Below are 21581 nucleotides of genomic sequence, written 5' to 3'. Positions count from 1 at the left end.
ATGTTGGTGCATAGGGGTGTGGCATGGGGTAAATAGGGGTGTGATGTGGGTGCATAGGGGTGTGGCATGTGGTAAATAGGGGTGTGATGTGGGTGGATAGGGGTGTGGCATGGGGTAAATAGGGATGGGATGTGGGTGCATAGGGGTGTGGCATGGGGTAAATAGGGGTGTGATGTGGGTGGATAGGGGTGTGGCATGAGGTAAATAGGGGTGTGATGTGGGTGGATAGGGGTGTGGCATGGGGTAAATAGGGATGGGATGTGGGTGGATAGAGGTGTGGCATGGGGTAAATAGGGGTGTGATGTGGGTGCATGGGGGTGTGGCATGGGGTAAATAGGGGTGTGATGTGGGTGGATAGGGGTGTGGCATGGGGTAAATAGGGATGGGATGTTGGTGCATAGGGGTGTGGCATGGGGTAAATAGGGGTGTGATGTGGGTGCATAGGGGTGTGGCATGAGGTAAATAGGGATGGGATGTGGGTGGATAGGGGTGTGGCATGGGGTAAATAAGGATGGGATGTGGGTGGATAGGGGTGTGGCATGGGGTAAATAGGGATGCGATGTGGGTGGATAGGGGTGTGGCATGGGGTAAATAGGGATGGGATGTGGGTGCATAGGGGTGTGACATGGGGCAAATAGGGATGGGATGTGGATAGGGATGGGATGTGGGTGGATAGGGGTGTGGCATGAGGTAAATAGGGTTGGGATGTGGGTGGATAGGGGTGTGGCATGGGGTAAATAGGGATGGGATGTGGGTGGATAGGGGTGTGGCATGGGGTAAATAAGGATGGGATGTGGGTGGATAGGGGTGTGGCATGGGGTAAATAGGGATGGGATGTGGGTGGATAGGGGTGTGGCATGGGGTAAATAGGGATGGGATGTGGGTGGATAGGGGTGTGGCATGGGGTAAATAGGGGTGTGATGTGGGTGGATAGGGGTGTGGCATGGGGTAAATAGGGATGGGATGTGGGTGGATAGGGGTGTGGCATGAGGTAAATAGGGATGGGATTTGGGAGCATAGGGGTGTGGCATTGGGCAAATAGGGATGTGATGTGGGTGGATAGGGGTGTGGCATGGGGGTAAATAGGGATGGGATGGGGGTGTGGAATGGGTGGATAGGGGTGTGGCATGGGTGGATAGGGATGGGATGTGGGTGAAGAGGGCGTGTCATAGATGAACAGGGGCTTAGTGTGGATGAATAGAGGTGTGGCATGGGTGGAAGGGGGTGTGGCATGGGTGGATGGGGGTGTGGCATGGGTGGAAGGGGTGTGGCATGGGTGGATGGGGGTGTGGCATGGGTGGATAGGGATGGGATGTGGGTGAAGAGGGCGTGTCATAGATGAACAGGGGCTTAGTGTGGATGAATAGAGGTGTGGCATGGGTGGATGGGGGTGTGGCATGGGTGGAAGGGGGTGTGACATGGGTGGAAGGGGGTGTGACATGGGTGGAAGGGGGTGTGGCATGGGTGGATAGGGATGGGATGTGGGTGAATATATTAGTACTTTTATATTCCCACCTCTGTATTTATCATGATATGATCAGATATCTGATCGCACATATAAATCTTCTCTACCCCTTCTGGGCTTGGTGTGAGAGTAACCTGCGCGATGTGCGTTTTCCAGGTGGAGTGTGCTGATGAGCGGGAGGGAAATCTCGCCCTGGAGGAGGTAAGTGGCCATCGCAGACTATAATGTATCTATTATATATTGGAAGAGGTGAGTGGATGAAGGTGTTATGTAACAATTCTCTTACAAATGACTTTTATTAATGGATGAAGGTTTTATGACCTAGGGGGTCTTAGTAACAATGTTATTGGTCGTCTATTTACTGATATATTTTCTGGAGAAATGTATCTTTAACTGCAAATATCTCAGTTACACACATATATATATATATATATATACATACATACATACATAGCACCTTCATCCGCTGCCTCTTCAATTAGCTAATGTGTCCGCTGTCTGTCTAGCAAGGTCTCTCTGCACCCTAGGTAAAGCTTCACCCTAGCCCCCTCCCCAATAGGGGGATGCAGGTGGCCCCTGGATGGGCTACAACGAATTGAGCTGGGGTCCAGGCCGCTGGAGGAGGTGCATCGGAGCTCTGAGGCCGTAGTGGTGCCCCTTGGGAGCCCTGGATACAGCTGTCTATGTGCTGTTACGTGACGTGATGTTACATGTGCCAGCCGGGTGAAGTGCTGACGCTAGGGCACTATGCAGCCGCTGTAGCTGATAATACCGGCAAACTCCGCCAGTGCAACATGAAGGAGGACGTATCGTACAGAGACACCCTTCAATTTTGTTGTTTGAAGGGTTCAGTGCCGCCCCCAGGGGCCTGCACCCCTAGCAGCTGCCTAAATCTGCCCAATGGTAGCTCCGGCCCTTGTGTCTAGCACCAGCGCAGTCAGACCTGGAGGGAACCCCCCCCCCAAATAGCAGTAGGAGGGAGAGAGGGGGAAAGGGAGAGAGAGAGAGACAGGGAGATGCTGGGGGAAGATAGATGGGAATAGGACAGAGAGAGAGAGATGGGAGAGGGACAGAGAGAGAGATGGGAGAGGGACAGAGAGAGAGATGGGAGAGGGACAGAGAGAGAGATGTGAATAGGACAGAGAGAGAGTTGGGAGAGAGACAGAGAGAGAGATGAGAATGGGACAGAGAGAGAGAGATGGGAATAGGACAGAGAGAGAGACGGGAATAGGACAGAGAGAGAGACGGGAGAGGGACAGAGAGAGAGACGGGAGAGGGACAGAGAGAGAGACGGGAGAGGGACAGAGAGAGAGATGGGAATAGGACAGAGAGAGATGGGAATAGGACAGAGAGAGAGAGAGCCAGAGAGATGGGAATGGGACAGAGAGAGAGAGATGGGAGAGGGACAGAGAGAGAGAGAGATGGGAGAGGGACAGAGAGAGATGGGAGAGGGACAGAGAGAGATGGGAGAGGGACAGAGAGAGATGGGAGAGGGACTGAGAGATGGGAGAGGGACAGAGAGATGGGAGAGGGACAGAGAGAGAGACGGGAGAGGGACAGAGAGAGAGACGGGAGAGGGACAGAGAGAGAGACGGGAGAGGGACAGAGAGAGAGATGGGAGAGGGACAGAGAGAGAGAGATGGGAGAGGAACAGAGAGAGAGAGATGGGAGAGGGACAGAGAGAGAGAGATGGGAGAGGGACAGAGAGAGAGATGGGAGAGGGACAGAGAGAGAGAGACGAGAGGGACAGAGAGAGAGAGACGGGAGAGGGACAGAGAGAGAGAGACGGGAGAGGGACAGAGAGAGAGAGAGACGGGAGAGGGACAGAGAGAGAGATGGGAGAGGGACAGAGAGAGAGATGGGAGAGGGACAGAGAGAGATGGGAGAGGGACAGAGAGAGAGAGATGGGAGAGGGACAGAGAGAGAGAGATGGGAGAGGGACAGAGAGAGATGGGAATAGGACAGAGAGAGATGGGAGAGGGACAGAGAGAGAGATGGGAGAGGGACAGAGAGAGAGATGGGAGAGGGACAGAGAGAGAGATGGGAGAGGGACAGAGAGAGAGAGATGGGAGAGGGACAGAGAGAGAGATGGGAGAGGGACAGAGAGATGGGAGAGGGACAGAGAGAGAGATGGGAGAGGGACAGAGAGATGGGAGAGGGACAGAGAGAGAGACGGGAGAGGGACAGAGAGAGAGAGATGGGAGAGGGACAGAGAGAGACGGGAGAGGGACAGAGAGAGAGATGGGAGAGGGACAGAGAGAGAGATGGGAGAGGGACAGAGAGAGAGAGACGGGAGAGGGACAGAGAGAGAGAGACGGGAGAGGGACACAGAGAGAGATGGGAGAGGGACAGAGAGAGATGGGAGAGGGACAGAGAGAGAGATGGGAGAGGGACAGAGAGAGAGATGGGAGAGGGACAGAGAGATATGGCTGCGGCAGTCAGATTTATCACCTTATGTTAATGTGAGTTACAGCCCATCGCACTCTGTCCACACCCACCACCATTAGCGCTTACACCCACCCCATGCTATCAGAAACGGGCGTCCCTTCATCATGCGCACACGACTCATAACAGCACGCAAATCTGGCCACACGCTCCTGGCGCTCCCATGAGACGGAACTCTTGCGTGCGTTTGAATTGTAGCCGCCAAATTGACACCATTAAATGCCCCTTTTTCTGACAGAGAACACCACCCGTACATGGAGGCTCCGAGAAGCTGCGAATGCGGGCGTATTCATATTGCTGCACATGCGCAGCGTGCTAGGAATTGCGCGTGCTCAGAATCAGGCCTTTCCTTGGAGTCAAGTAAGGGGCTCATAGCGCTATTCAGACCCAAAACAATGGGTCATCTAATACGGCCCGCGATCGTTCTGTTCTTTACTGATCTCCGCGTTTTCTTACTGACCGGCACATTTTATCTATTTATAATAAGTCTTGTCAGTAAAATCTCTGACAGTCGGTCATCATGGCTGCCGGACGTTTGGCGGTGACGTGCCTGGTACACCTACACTGGGGCAGATAGAGGAACGAGGTGCAGGATTTCCCTGCTGAGAAGCCCGAACCTAGCTCCCAATACTACACAGCAGCCCCAATATCTACAGGGACCATCCTGGGTCTCCCCCAGTAACACTTCTTCCACTACTACCTGATGTGAAGGGTGACCATAGCTAAAAGCTGGGTGCAGATCAGGGTGGTGCCCGGGTGCCCCGGCGGGGGTCTATATATAGGATTTATGCCCACATAGATTTTATGACAACTTGTGGACAGACCCCTACATCAGTCACCTGCAGTATATCCCTTTATTTCCCCTCATATACATGTATAGCATTCTCATTGTATCTTGTCTTTAGTTTTGCTTTTGTTTGGGAAGATCTTTGTACACTCATTTTATTGCTGTATTTTCTCTCTATTCTTTACACTGTGAAGGTGAAGTCATTGCTGGGGCTCAATCACCCCAACATCTGTGCGTATAAGGAGTGTTTCATGCTCTGGGATAGCGAGGTACGTGATCCAGGACTATTACACACCAGTGATGTCATTACGTAGTATGTGTAACACTATGGCCAGTCTGTATTACACACCAGTGATGTCATTACCTAGTATGTGTAACACTATGACCAGTCTGTATTACACACCAGTGATGTCATTACGTAGTATGTATAACACTATGGCCAGTCTGTATTACACACCAGTGATGTCATTACGTAGTATGTGTAACACTATGACCAGTCTGTATTACACACCAGTGATGTCATTACGTAGTATGTGTAACACTATGACCAGTCTGTATTACACACCAGTGATGTCATTACCTAGTATGTGTAACACTATGACCAGTCTGTATTACACACCAGTGATGTCATTACGTAGTATGTGTAACACTATGACCAGTCTGTATTACACACCAGTGATGTCATTACCTAGTATGTGTAACACTATGACCAGTCTGTATTACACACCAGTGATGTCATTACGTAGTATGTATAACACTATGGCCAGTCTGTATTACACACCAGTGATGTCATTACGTAGTATGTGTAACACTATGACCAGTCTGTATTACACACCAGTGATGTCATTACGTAATATGTGTAACACTATGACCAGTCTGTATTACACACCAGTGATCATTACGTAGTATGTGTAACACTATGACCAGTCTGTATTACACACCAGTGATGTCATTACGTAGTATGTGTAACACTATGGCCAGTCTGTATTACACACCAGTGATGTCATTACGTAGTATGTGTAACACTATGACCAGTCTGTATTACACACCAGTGATGTCATTACGTAGTATGTGTAACACTATGACCAGTCTGTATTACACACCAGTGATGTCATTACGTAGTATGTATAACACTATGGCCAGTCTGTATTACACACCAGTGATCATTACGTAGTATGTGTAACACTATGGCCAGTCTGTATTACACACCAGTGATGTCATTACGTAGTATGTGTAACACTATGACCAGTCTGTATTACACACCAGTGATGTCATTCCGTAGTATGTGTAACACTATGACCAGTCTGTATTACACACCAGTGATGTCATTACGTAGTATGTGTAACACTATGACCAGTCTGTATTACACAGCAGTGATGTCATTACGTAGTATGTATAACACTATGGCCAGTCTGTATTACACACCAGTGATCATTACGTAGTATGTGTAACACTATGGCCAGTCTGTATTACACACCAGTGATGTCATTACGTAGTATGTATAACACTATGGCCAGTCTGTATTACACACCAGTCATGTCATTACCTAGTATGTGTAACACTATGACCAGTCTGTATTACACACCAGTGATGTCATTACCTAGTATGTGTAACACTATGACCAGTCTGTATTACACACTAGTGCTGTCATTACCTAGTATGTGTAACACTATGACCAGTCTGTATTACACACCAGTGATGTCATTACCTAGTATGTGTAACACTATGACCAGTCTGTATTACACAGCAGTGATGTCATTACGTAGTATGTATAACACTATGGCCAGTCTGTATTACACACCAGTGATCATTACGTAGTATGTGTAACACTATGGCCAGTCTGTATTACACACCAGTGATGTCATTACGTAGTATGTATAACACTATGGCCAGTCTGTATTACACACCAGTGATGTCATTACGTAGTATGTGTAACACTATGGCCAGTCTGTATTACACACCAGTGATGTCATTACGTAGTATGTATAACACTATGACCAGTCTGTATTACACACCAGTGATGTCATTACGTAGTATGTATAACACTATGGCCAGTCTGTATTACACACCAGTGATGTCATTACGTAGTATGTGTAACACTATGGCCAGTCTGTATTACACACCAGTGATGTCATTACGTAGTATGTGTAACACTATGACCAGTCTGTATTACACACCAGTCATGTCATTACCTAGTATGTGTAACACTCTGACCAGTCTGTATTACACACCAGTGATGTCATTACCTAGTATGTGTAACACTATGACCAGTCTGTATTACACACCAGTGATGTCATTACCTAGTATGTGTAACACTATGACCAGTCTGTATTACACACCAGTGATCATTACGTAGTATGTGTAACACTATGACCAGTCTGTATTACACACCAGTGATGTTATTACGTAGTATGTGTAACACTATGACCAGTCTGTATTACACACCAGTGATGTCATTACGTTATATGTGTAACACTATGGCCAGTCTGTATTACACACCAGTGATGTCATTACGTAGTATGTATAACACTATGGCCAGTCTGTATTACACACCAGTGATGTCATTACGTTATATGTGTAACACTATGACCAGTCTGTATTACACACCAGTGATGTCATTACCTAGTATGTGTAACACTATGACCAGTCTGTATTACACACCAGTGATGTCATTACCTAGTATGTGTAACACTATGACCAGTCTGTATTACACACCAGTGATGTCATTACCTAGTATGTGTAACACTATGACCAGTCTGTATTACACACCAGTGATGTCATTACGTAGTATGTGTAACACTATGACCAGTCTGTATTACACACCAGTGATGTCATTACGTAGTATGTGTAACACTATGGCCAGTCTGTATTACACACCAGTGATGTCATTACGTAGTATGTGTAACACTATGGCCAGTCTGTATTACACACCAGTGATGTCATTACCTAGTATGTGTAACACTATGACCAGTCTGTATTACACACCAGTGATGTCATTACCTAGTATGTGTAACACTCTGACCAGTCTGTATTACACACCAGTGATGTCATTACCTAGTATGTGTAACACTATGACCAGTCTGTATTACACACCAGTGATGTCATTACCTAGTATGTGTAACACTATGACCAGTCTGTATTACACACCAGTGATGTCATTACCTAGTATGTGTAACACTATGACCAGTCTGTATTACACACCAGTGATGTTATTACGTAGTATGTGTAACACTATGACCAGTCTGTATTACACACCAGTGATGTCATTACGTAGTATGTGTAACACTATGACCAGTCTGTATTACACACCAGTGATGTCATTACGTTATATGTGTAACACTATGGCCAGTCTGTATTACACACCAGTGATGTCATTACCTAGTATGTGTAACACTACGACCAGTCTGTATTACACACCAGTGATGTCATTACCTAGTATGTGTAACACTACGACCAGTCTGTATTACACACCAGTGATGTCATTACCTAGTATGTGTAACACTATGGCCAGTCTGTATTACACACCAGTGATGTCATTACCTAGTATGTGTAACACTATGACCAGTCTGTATTACACACCAGTGATGTTATTACGTAGTATGTGTAACACTATGACCAGTCTGTATTTACACACCAGTGATGTCATTACGTAGTATGTATAACACTATGGCCAGTCTGTATTACACACCAGTGATATCATTACGTAGTATGTGTAACACTATGGCCAGTCTGTATTACACACCAGTTATGTATAACACTATGACCAGTCTGTATTACACACCAGTGATGTCATTACGTAGTATGTGTAACACTATGGCCAGTCTGTATTACACACCAGTGATGTCATTACGTAGTATGTGTAACACTATGGCCAGTCTGTATTACACACCAGTGATGTCATTACGTAGTATGTGTAACACTACGACCAGTCTGTATTACACACCAGTGATGTCATTACGTAGTATGTGTAACACTACGACCAGTCTGTATTACACACCAGTGATGTCATTACGTAGTATGTGTAACACTACGGCCAGTCTTGTCATTACGTAGTATGTATAACACTATGGCCAGTCTGTATTACACACCAGTGATGTCATTACCTAGTATGTGTAACACTACGGCCAGTCTGTATTATACTAGGTAATGACATCACTGGTGTGTAATGCAGACTGGTCATAGTGTTACACATACTAGGTAATGACATCACTGGTGTGTGTGTAACACTATGACCAGTCTGTATTACACACCAGTGATGTCATTACCTAGTATGTGTAACACTATGACCAGTCTGTATTACACACCAGTGATGTCATTACCTAGTATGTGTAACACTATGACCAGTCTGTATTACACACCAGTGATGTCATTACCTAGTATGTGTAACACTATGGCCTGTCTGTATTACACACCAGTGATGTCATTACGTAGTATGTGTAACACTATGGCCAGTCTGTATTACACACCAGTGATGTCATTACGTAGTATGTGTAACACTATGACCAGTCTGTATTACACACCAGTGATGTCATTACCTAGTATGTGTAACACTACGGCCAGTCTGTATTACACACCAGTGATGTCATTACCTAGTATGTATAACACTATGGCCAGTCTGTATTACACACCAGTGATGTCATTACCTAGTATGTATAACACTATGACCAGTCTGTATTACACACCAGTGATGTCATTACCTAGTATGTGTAACACTGTGGCCAGTCTGTATTACACACCAGTGATGTCATTACCTAGTATGTGTAACACTATGGCCAGTCTGTATTACACACCAGTGATGTCATTACCTAGTATGTGTAACACTATGACCAGTCTGTATTACACACCAGTGATGTCATTACGTAGTATGTGTAACACTACGACCAGTCTGTATTACACACCAGTGATGTCATTACGTAGTATGTGTAACACTACGGCCAGTCTTGTCATTACGTAGTATGTATAACACTATGGCCAGTCTGTATTACACACCAGTGATGTCATTACCTAGTATGTGTAACACTACAGCCAGTCTGTATTATACTAGGTAATGACATCACTGGTGTGTAATACAGACTGGTCATAGTGTTACACATACTAGGTAATGACATCACTGGTGTGTGTGTAACACTATGACCAGTCTGTATTACACACCAGTGATGTCATTACCTAGTATGTGTAACACTATGGCCTGTCTGTATTACACACCAGTGATGTCATTACGTAGTATGTGTAACACTATGGCCAGTCTGTATTACACACCAGTGATGTCATTACGTAGTATGTGTAACACTATGACCAGTCTGTATTACACACCAGTGATGTCATTACCTAGTATGTGTAACACTACGGCCAGTCTGTATTACACACCAGTGATGTAATTACCTAGTATGTATAACACTATGGCCAGTCTGTATTACACACCAGTGATGTCATTACCTAGTATGTGTAACACTACGGCCAGTCTGTATTACACACCAGTGATGTAATTACCTAGTATGTATAACACTATGGCCAGTCTGTATTACACACCAGTGATGTCATTACCTAGTATGTGTAACACTGTGGCCAGTCTGTATTACACACCAGTGATGTCATTACCTAGTATGTGTAACACTATGGCCAGTCTGTATTACACACCAGTGATGTCATTACCTAGTATGTGTAACACTACGGCCAGTCTGTATTATACTAGGTAATGACATCACTGGTGTGTAATGCAGACTGGTCATAGTGTTACACATACTAGGTAATGACATCACTGGTGTGTGTGTAACACTATGACCAGTCTGTATTACACACCAGTGATGTCATTACCTAGTATGTGTAACACTATGACCAGTCTGTATTACACACCAGTGATGTCATTACCTAGTATGTGTAACACTATGACCAGTCTGTATTACACACCAGTGATGTCATTACCTAGTATGTGTAACACTATGGCCTGTCTGTATTACACACCAGTGATGTCATTACGTAGTATGTGTAACACTATGGCCAGTCTGTATTACACACCAGTGATGTCATTACGTAGTATGTGTAACACTATGACCAGTCTGTATTACACACCAGTGATGTCATTACCTAGTATGTGTAACACTACGGCCAGTCTGTATTACACACCAGTGATGTCATTACCTAGTATGTATAACACTATGGCCAGTCTGTATTACACACCAGTGATGTCATTACCTAGTATGTATAACACTATGACCAGTCTGTATTACACACCAGTGATGTCATTACCTAGTATGTGTAACACTGTGGCCAGTCTGTATTACACACCAGTGATGTCATTACCTAGTATGTGTAACACTATGGCCAGTCTGTATTACACACCAGTGATGTCATTACCTAGTATGTGTAACACTATGACCAGTCTGTATTACACACCAGTGATGTCATTACGTAGTATGTGTAACACTACGACCAGTCTGTATTACACACCAGTGATGTCATTACGTAGTATGTGTAACACTACGGCCAGTCTTGTCATTACGTAGTATGTATAACACTATGGCCAGTCTGTATTACACACCAGTGATGTCATTACCTAGTATGTGTAACACTACAGCCAGTCTGTATTATACTAGGTAATGACATCACTGGTGTGTAATACAGACTGGTCATAGTGTTACACATACTAGGTAATGACATCACTGGTGTGTGTGTAACACTATGACCAGTCTGTATTACACACCAGTGATGTCATTACCTAGTATGTGTAACACTATGGCCTGTCTGTATTACACACCAGTGATGTCATTACGTAGTATGTGTAACACTATGGCCAGTCTGTATTACACACCAGTGATGTCATTACGTAGTATGTGTAACACTATGACCAGTCTGTATTACACACCAGTGATGTCATTACCTAGTATGTGTAACACTACGGCCAGTCTGTATTACACACCAGTGATGTAATTACCTAGTATGTATAACACTATGGCCAGTCTGTATTACACACCAGTGATGTCATTACCTAGTATGTGTAACACTGTGGCCAGTCTGTATTACACACCAGTGATGTCATTACCTAGTATGTGTAACACTATGGCCAGTCTGTATTACACACCAGTGATGTCATTCCGTAGTATGTGTAACACTATGACCAGTCTGTATTACACACCAGTGATGTCATTACGTAGTATGTATAACACTGTGGCCAGTCTGTATTACACACCAGTGATGTCATTACCTAGTATGTGTAACACTATGACCAGTCTGTATTACACACCAGTGATGTCATTACCTAGTATGTGTAACACTATGACCAGTCTGTATTACACACCAGTGATGTCATTACGTAATATGTATTACACACCAGTGATGTCATTACGTTATATGTGTAACACTATGACCAGTCTGTATTACACACCAGTGATGTCATTACCTAGTATGTGTAACACTATGACCAGTCTGTATTACACACCAGTGATGTCATTACCTAGTATGTGTAACACTATGACCAGTCTGTATTACACACCAGTGATGTCATTACGTAGTATGTGTAACACTATGACCAGTCTGTATTACACACCAGTGATGTCATTACGTAGTATGTGTAACACTATGACCAGTCTGTATTACACACCAGTGATGTCATTACATAGTATGTGTAACACTATGGCCAGTCTGTATTACACACCAGTGATGTCATTACGTAGTATGTATAACACTATGGCCAGTCTGTATTACACACCAGTGATGTCATTACGTTATATGTGTAACACTATGACCAGTCTGTATTACACACCAGTGATGTCATTACCTAGTATGTGTAACACTATGACCAGTCTGTATTACACACCAGTGATGTCATTACCTAGTATGTGTAACACTATGACCAGTCTGTATTACACACCAGTGATGTCATTACGTAGTATGTGTAACACTATGACCAGTCTGTATTACACACCAGTGATGTCATTACGTAGTATGTGTAACACTATGACCAGTCTGTATTACACACCAGTGATGTCATTACGTAGTATGTGTAACACTATGGACAGTCTGTATTACACACCAGTGATGTCATTACCTAGTATGTATAACACTATGGCCAGTCTGTATTACACACCAGTGATGTCATTACGTAGTATGTGTAACACTATGACCAGTCTGTATTACACACCAGTGATGTCATTACCTAGTATGTATAACACTATGGCCAGTCTGTATTACACACCAGTGATGTCATTACGTAATATGTATTACACACCAGTGATGTCATTACGTTATATGTGTAACACTATGACCAGTCTGTATTACACACCAGTGATGTCATTACCTAGTATGTGTAACACTATGACCAGTCTGTATTACACACCAGTGATGTCATTACCTAGTATGTGTAACACTATGACCAGTCTGTATTACACACCAGTGATGTCATTACGTAGTATGTGTAACACAATGGCTGGCACTATACCAATTCTGACACACATGGATCAAGCAAATATTCCCCATACTTCCCAGTCAGAGGTCATTGGCCTTATAGATGGTCTGCGCATGGCGGTCATATCCATGTGGATAGTAGTTGGTACATTTGAGGTGGGTTCTTTATAAGGTAACGTGTGTTTCATGTTTGGCAATATTTCTGTAATATACAGTATTTTATTTATTTATACACTATGTAACAATGATAAGAGCGATGATCGGTTATGGAGAGTAGATCACATTGTACGTCTCTCTATAGATCTCCTCGCTGTTTTGTTGCCTGGTGATGGATTACTATGATCGGGGGAATCTGGCGGGAATTGTACAAATGAACAGACAGCAGGAGACAATAATAGATGAGAAGGTAACTTATTATATCTCCTGCCCAGAACCTGCGTAATATTTATATCTGTCGGTGGCGCTATATAGACACACAGTCACAAATACGCAAGTGAAATTGCATCAAAATGTTGCGCAAATCTCGTCTTATGACGGACAGTCCGGTAATCCACTCTTCAAGCTCTGCTATTACGTCGCCATTTCTCGTTGTATTTGTAGATCCACATTTCATTGAATTTTCTATAGAACAGACCTGGCGCACAGCGCAGTACAGTCCGCAGTTCCGTGTGGTGGAATGGGAATACCTAACGCCATAACGTGATAAATGCAGCACCCAAATGGCGAATGCGGTGAATAATTTGCTAAACCATTTTGAAAACGTGTCTCATCTCTATTCACTTATTGTTCTGTGGCGCCGGTTTTATAGACTGTAAACTGCGTAATTGCTGCCTACATTCTGCCCAATCAGGTGACAATAAACATAAATGGCCTCATTTTCCGCGCCTGACTGGGCAGGATGGGGCGATGTCACATCCAGCAGACTATTTGCAGAATGCACTTTATCCAATCACAACCATGGTGCAAATATCTTATTCTGTAACCCATAGCAACCACTTCACGCTCTATATCCATCAGAGTACGGCAGGGCAGACTAATAAAATCTGATATGAAATCAGTCAGTCCACTCCATGAAACGCGCCAAAATCAGGAGTCTCTATGATCTGGCAGACACTCTGGCCCAGCAGATATCCCGATAACCTGTCCTGCATATACTGTAGTTGTTGAAGTTACTTCTAATTTATTCATTTGTAGCCGATATCAGAGGATGCTGTGAGTTATAGATCATTGTAAAAGCCAGAGATAGTAGTGTTAGCGAGCTGGTAAATCCTGTGCGGCATGCACATACGTGTAGGGGAAGGCATGCACATACGTGTAGGGAAAGGCTTGCACATACGTGTAGGGGAAGGCATGCACATACGTGTTGGGGAAGGCATGCACATACGTGTTGGGGAAGGCATGCACATACGTGTAGGGAAAGGCATGCACATACGTGTAGGGAAAGGCATGCACATACGTGTAGGGAAAGGCACGCACATTCGTGTTGGGGAAGGCACGCACATTCGTGTTGGGGAAGGCACGCACATTCATGTAGGGGAAGGCACGCACATTTGTGTTGGGGAAGGCACGCACATTCGTGTAGGGGAAGGCACGTACATACGTGTTGGGGAAGGCACGCACATACGTGTTGGGGAAGGCACGCACATACGTGTTGGGGAAGGCACGCACATACGTGTTGAGCTTATGGTCCTGGTGATGTTTTTCATGCTTTTCACACCTTCTTAAACAGATTGTTCAGCATTTTCTCGGCCATGTGATGAGCGCGTTAGTTTATATCCACAAAAAGAACATCACCCACAGGTACGTCTCATTTTCCCAGCCCAGCGTATCCCTTACTCAGTGCCTGGACCCCGGTGATGGAGACCTCCAGGTGTCCTTACACTGCTCCTCCTGGTGTGCGGTGGCGCAGACATGCCCTTGCTCTGCTAATGATAACTGCTAGGGTTGACCATTGACGACTTCGCCATCAGTTGCTCATTGACGTCTCTGCCATGGATGGTCGATGGTGTTAAACCATTTGTAAGAAATAATTGGTGGCTGAGCCATTGATGGATTAACTGTGTGTATGTGCAGCTGGTGCCCACGCACGCCCAGACCGTGGCTGGCACTAACCACTGGGGCTCAGCCACCAGTGTTCACTATAGATGGGGAATCGATGGGTGCTAACCTTTAATGATCAATGACCCCTCTCACTGACCAGGGAAAACGTTATCCCCCAACCTAGGTAGTGGCATGTAACTACAGCCGGAGTCGCCAGGTGGGAAAATGCCAACGTGGAAAACGATGTGCACTGGAGCTCTCATGCCTGGCGGCACCAGCTGTATGATGGGGTGAGGTCCCGCACTACTAGCGCCCAGCATAGGGTAGACGGGTAGGCATCATATGACCCAGGCAGCGGACATCATTGTCAGAGCCTCTGTATCACCCAAACTCTTCCCGTTGGGTAGGACTTTCAATTTGGGACTAGAAATAAATGACTTTATTTGTACACACACAGGACTGGACTTACTGTATATGTACAATCTCTGTCATCCAGAACGCACTTTAGAAATAGCTGCATTAATTGCGTCAGTAACCTGAATCTCTGACCTCTTCGGTGTCCGCATTGGAACTAGTGACAAAGCTTAGAGCCAAGGTTCCCAAACGGTCCTCAAGAAACCCTAACGGTCCAGGCTTCAAGGATAAAGGATAAACCATGCTTGGACACAGGTGACTTAATTAGTGCCTCAGTCTTTTGATTTATCCATCTGTGCTCAACCATGGATATCCTTAAAACCTGGGCAGTTAGGACACAGTTTGGGAACCTCTGTATTAGAGCAAGGGGTCTCTGTTAAAAAGGGGGGTTTCTATCTGGGACAGTCTGGTGGTTAATGACTGTTATGGAATCCATCATGGAACAGGATGATAATGAGTCATGTGACACAAGTGGGCAGGGCCTGGTTATAGAGTGCGTGTGAAGGACGCAGGGATCGGAAGGCGCAGGTACCTGCAACATACACCTGATACGTCATCGATGTCTCTTACTACAGGAACCTCAAGCCCAGCAATATCTTACTGAGAAATGAAGATGTATTTGTGATAAGTGATTTTCTCCCTGAAGTGCTGGCGACAGATGACAGGAAGATGGACGTTAGAGTGGCTGCCGGTGAGCTGGAGCATCGCTCAGTGCTGTCACCTTCTGCTTACGTGTATTTATGGCTTGTGTGCGCCTTCCTGCAGTATTTACTAAGTACATTTAATTATTTTCTTTTTTTTATATAGTTCTCAGTTATGTTTTTTATGAGCACACAGAGCTGTTTTTTTGCTGCCCATGGTTATGACACAGATCAGCTCTACTCAGTGTATTCACTATATTGTATCCACACAGCCAGTTTGTGTCATAGCCAAGGACAGCAAACTAAGCTGCTCTACCTGATGATATAAAGGCTTTGGTGAAAAGCACAGATGGAGACCAGAATGCCAAAACAAACTACCTACATTAAGCTGTCAGAAGGAGGAGAGCACATACGTGACAGAATTTTAAATAAACTTAATTAACCATATTGTATTCTTTACATGACCTCCACATGCCCCTTATAATGCCCATCAGACCCAACCCACATGCCTTTCATATGGCATCAAGCCTCCTAAGCCCACAAGCACTTACAGTTGCTGCAATTATAGACCCTGCAAAGCAGAGAGGAGGGCAGGAGAACACAGCAACCTTAATATCTTCCTCCCCTGCATTTGCAGCATCAGATTGGTAGCTGCGGACAGCGCTACTGATCGGTTGCTGAGCGAATCCTGCTGCATGCGGGACCAGGTGTTCCTCCTATAAAGCCCTCTGTGATCACTGCTGTATTTCACGTGACAGCAGAGAGATACTCGAGACACCCAGTGTGAGAAGCGCTGTACTAGAGTATGGGCCTTGATGGTAGACAATCAGCCAAATGCAACTCCCTTATATAGAATTCCCCTGATAACTGATACCAAGATGTGTTGCACTGTGTACGTCTCGCTCTGTGTAAGTGACTGATACCTGGATGGGCTGTACTGTGTACGTCTCGCTCTGTGTAGATGACTGGTACCTGGATGGGCTGCACTGTGTACGTCTCGCTCTGTGTAGATGACTGATACCTGGATGTGCTGTACTGTGTACGTCTCGCTCTGTGTAGATGACTGGTACCTGGATGTGCTGCACGGTGTACCTCTCGCTCTGTGTAGATGACTGATACCTGGATGTGCTGTACTGTGTACGTCTCGCTCTGTGTAGATGACTGATACCTGGATGGGCTGCACTGCGTACGTCTCGCTCTGTGTAGATGACTGGTACCTGGATGAGCTGTACTGTGTACGTCTCGCTCTGTGTAGATGATTGATACCTGGATGGGCTGCACTGTGTACGTCTCGCTCTGTGTAGATGGCTGATACCTGTTTGGGCTGCACTGTGTACGTCTCGCTCTGTGTAGATGACTGATACCTGGATGTGCTGCACTGTGTACGTCTCGCTCTGTGTAGATGACTCTATCTGCAATATGACGTGAGCTGGACTCTCTCAGCGCTATACAAGTCTATACAGGACGGGGTTATACATTCACAGTTAATATATGTTTATGTCAATCATTTACAGAGAGGAGAATATTCATGGCTCCGGAATCGCTGCAGATTACGTACAGCGAGAGATCGGATGTCTGGTCTGTGGGGTGTATTTTGCTGGAGCTGATGACCACCTCTGTATACAGCGTACGTTACGTCGGAGCCTGGCGCTTCATGCTGTCTGTTATGGCAGTAAGCCCAGTAACCTGAGACCCTCTCTATCCCTGTGTAGGAAGCAGAGATTGTCGCCATCCTGCAGCTGATCAGGACGGATCCATCGGGCTTAGATGGAACGTTACAGACCATTCAGGACAGAGCTGGTTACTCAGAAGATCTCTATCAGGTGCTGCCAAAAATGATGATAATTCCCCCTGCAGAGAGACCCAGATCAATGTGAGTTTAATCTGACTGAGATAAGATAAGATGGGGAGGGGGTAAATCTACTAAAAAGCAAATCCATCGCGGTTTTCACCTCCAAACTAGTTTTACTATTAATCAGTTAGGAGAGTGATTCTCACACTGCAGCGATGTGAAGTGGTTTTTAATTGGAAAAACCACCAGCGGGTTAGTCGCAATTGGAGAAACCTCCAAAACAAACCACCATCGCTATCTGGCCAGGTCTGTCCCACCCACTGCTCAGCCCCGCCCCCTCCCTCCCCGCAGTTGTATACTTACTCCATTCCTAGTGGCTCCTCTCCAGCTAAGGTCTGTCCCGCCCACTGCTCAGCCCCACCCCCTCCCTCCCCGCAGCTGTATAGTTACTCCGTTCCTAGCGGCTCCTTTCCAGCTAAGGTCTGACCCGCCCACTGCTCAGCCCCACCCCCTCTCTCCCCGCAGCTGTATACTTACTCCATTCCTAATGGCTCCTCCAGCTAAGGTCTGTCCCGCCCACTGCTCAGCCCCACCCCCTCCCTCCCCGCAGCTGTATAGTTACTCCGTTCCTAGCGGCTCCTTTCCAGCTAAGGTCTGACCCGCCCACTGCTCAGCCCCACCCCCTCTCTCCCCGCAGCTGTATACTTACTCCATTCCTAATGGCTCCTCTCCAGCTAAGGTCTGTCCCGCCCACTGCTCAGCCCCACCCCCTCCCTCCCCGCAGCTGTATAGTTACTCCGTTCCTAGCGGCTCCTTTCCAGCTAAGGTCTGACCCGCCCACTGCTCAGCCCCACCCCCTCTCTCCCCGCAGCTGTATACTTACTCCATTCCTAATGGCTCCTCTCCAGCTAAGGTCTGTCCCGCCCACTGCTCAGCCCCACCCCCTCCCTCCCTGCAGCTGTATACTTACTCCATTCCTAATGGCTCCTCTCCAGCTAAGGTCTGTCCCGCCCACTGCTCAGCCCCACCCCCTCCCTTCCCGCAGCTGTGTTGGTAGGATGTTGGTAGGCTGTTGGTAATGTGTTAGTAGGGTGTGGGTGTTGGTAATGTGTTAGTAGGGTGTGGGTGTTGGTAATGTGCTAGTAGGGTGTGGGTGTTAGTAGGGTGTTGGTAGGGTGTTAGTAGGGTGTTAGTAGGGTGTTAGTAGGGTGTTAGTAGGGTGTTAGTAGGGTGTTAGTAGGGTGTTGGTAGGGTGTTGGTAGGGTGTTGGTAGGGTGTTAGTAGTGTGTTGCTTGGGTGTTAGTAGGGTGTTGGTAGGGTGTTAGTAGTGTGTTGGTAGGATGTTAGTAGTGTGTTGGTAGGATGTTAGTAGGGTGTTAGTAGGGTGTTAGTAGGGTGTTAGTAGGGTGTTAGTAGGGTGTTAGTAGGGTGTTAGTAGGGTGTTAGTAGGGTGTTGGTAGGGTGTTGGTAGGGTGTTGGTAGGGTGTTGGTAGGGTGTTAGTAGTGTGTTGCTTGGGTGTTAGTAGGGTGTTGGTAGGGTGTTGGTAGGGTGTTGGTAGGGTGTTGGTAGGGTGTTGGTAGTGTGTTGGTAGGATGTTAGTAGGGTGTTAGTAGGGTGTTGGTATGGTGTTAACAAGGTGTGGGTGTTTGTAGGGTGTTGGTAATGTGTTGGTAGGGTGTGGGTGTTGGTAGGGTGTTGGTAGGGTGTTGGTAGGGTGTTGGTAGGTTGTTGGTAGGGTGTTGGTAGGGTGTTGGTAATGTGTTGGTAATGTGTTGGTAATGTGTTAGTAAGGTGTTAGAAGTGTGTTGGTAGGATGTTAGTAGGGTGTTGGTATGGTGATAGCAAGGTGTGGGTGTTAGTAGGGTGTTGGTAATGTGTTGGTAGGGTGTGTGTGTTGGTAGGGTGTTGTGTTTGTAATGTGTTGGTAAGGTGTTAGTAGGTGTTAGTAAGGTGTTTGTTGGTAATGTGTTGGTAATGTGTTTGTAATGTGTTTCTAATGTGTTTGTAATGTGTTGGTAAGGTGTTTGTTGGTAATGTGTTGGTAGAGTGTTGATAAGGTGTTCGTATTTTATTTAGATTTGTATTGTATGTAACAATAAATAAGCAGATGTCTCTCTCATGCTGCCCCCAGTGACTTGGTGCATGAGCCCTATATCAGGAAATGCTTGGCTGTGATTGGATCTCCTCTGGCCGGGGTGAAGAAGACACTGCCTCCAGGTGCCACATGTGATCTTAGAGATGGCGGCGTAGAAAAAGCGCTAGGTAAGAGGGGTCTCATATGGACATATGTGGAAGTGGAAATTGAAGACAGACAATCATCTTTGACAACGTCTCCTTTCCATAAATATAAAATGGCCTCCTGGGGGTAGATTTGCTAATGACAGCCCGGAGCTGATTGGTTGGAGCAGCAGCTGAGATTAGTAACAAGTGATAACAAGAATCTCACTCGCTGATAAATTTGGGCCTCAGAGGAAAGGATGAAAAGGAAACATCAGAGCCCCTCATATTCCATACACGTAATCAGTGGCGTCTCTCCCCGCGGTGTCATCTGGTGCGGGACGGATGCTGTGCAAGCCGTGCACTGCCGAAAAAGGAGGCGTGGCCTCACGGGCAGGAGCGTGGCTGCACCCCTGTTGGCCCGTTACTGTGCTTATTACTGGGGGGCAGGGTGGGTGCCGAAATTGCCTTCTGCCCTGTGTGCAATGCCGGCTGGCTCCCTCACAGTGTCAGGAGCCGAGTGTTGCACTTACTTATACAGTGCAGCACCCGGCTCCTATCACTGGGAGGGGAGGGGGGAAGTCTGCACCTTGGTGTCACACCTCAGCGGCCCACACCCCCCTTGTGACGCCACTGCACGTAATACAATTCTCATGCTGATTAAAAACGTACAATGTGTAAATAACAATAAGGTGATAACACGCCGGCCAACTGATTATCGCCTTAATATATGTTATGTCCATATTTCTGTCATTTGGAAATATTGCACAAGGAGGCGCCTATTATATATAAATTAAATATATACATATGTGGTATAAGGATTAAATACAGTAACAAAGAATTATGGAATGATACAATGATAATGAATACAGTAATAATGAAAGGGTGATATTGAAGACTGTAATAATGAATGATGGAATGATACAGTGTTATTCAATACAGTAGTAATGAATGATACAGTGATATTGAAGACTGTAATAATGAATGATGGAATGATACAGTGTTATTGAATACAGTAGTAATGAACGATGGAATGATAATGAATACAGTAGTAGTTAATGATGGAATGATAGTGATATTGAAGATGGTAATGAATGATGGAATGATACAGTGATAATGAATACAGTAGTAATGAATGATGAAATTATACAGTGATATTGAAGACAATAATAATGAATGATGGACTGATACAGTGTTATTGAATACAGTAGTAATGAATGATGGAATTATAGGGTGATATTGAATACAGTAGTAATGATGGAATGATACAGTGATATTAAAGACTGTAATAATGAAAGATAGGGTGATATTGAATACAGTAATAATGAATTATGGAATGCTAGGGTGATATTGATTACAGTAGTAATGAATGATATGGT

General features: G+C 45.5%; 1 protein-coding gene across 2 annotated transcripts in view; it reads left to right on the top strand.

Moving 5' to 3' along the window:
- STKLD1 (serine/threonine kinase like domain containing 1) overlaps positions 1 to 21581 on the top strand; it is a 48166-nt gene that overhangs the window by 7453 nt on the left and 19132 nt on the right. Inside the window, exons 3-10 of one of the 2 annotated variants that reach the window (XM_088461417.1) lie at positions 1622 to 1666; positions 4892 to 4966; positions 13399 to 13503; positions 14827 to 14897; positions 16127 to 16242; positions 17707 to 17819; positions 17905 to 18065; positions 20117 to 20247. In XM_088461417.1, coding sequence (XP_088317543.1) covers positions 1622 to 1666; positions 4892 to 4966; positions 13399 to 13503; positions 14827 to 14897; positions 16127 to 16242; positions 17707 to 17819; positions 17905 to 18065; positions 20117 to 20247 — 817 coding nt within the window. The remainder of the gene's footprint in view (positions 1 to 1621; positions 1667 to 4891; positions 4967 to 13398; positions 13504 to 14826; positions 14898 to 16126; positions 16243 to 17706; positions 17820 to 17904; positions 18066 to 20116; positions 20248 to 21581) is intronic. The other variant, XM_088461418.1, reaches the window with a different exon arrangement.

This window comes from Taudactylus pleione, unplaced genomic scaffold (assembly GCF_031769625.1).
Source record: "Taudactylus pleione unplaced genomic scaffold, aTauple2 ptg001045l, whole genome shotgun sequence".
Lineage (NCBI taxonomy): Eukaryota > Metazoa > Chordata > Amphibia > Anura > Myobatrachidae > Taudactylus > Taudactylus pleione.
This window is presented reverse-complemented; position numbering and strand designations above follow the sequence as displayed.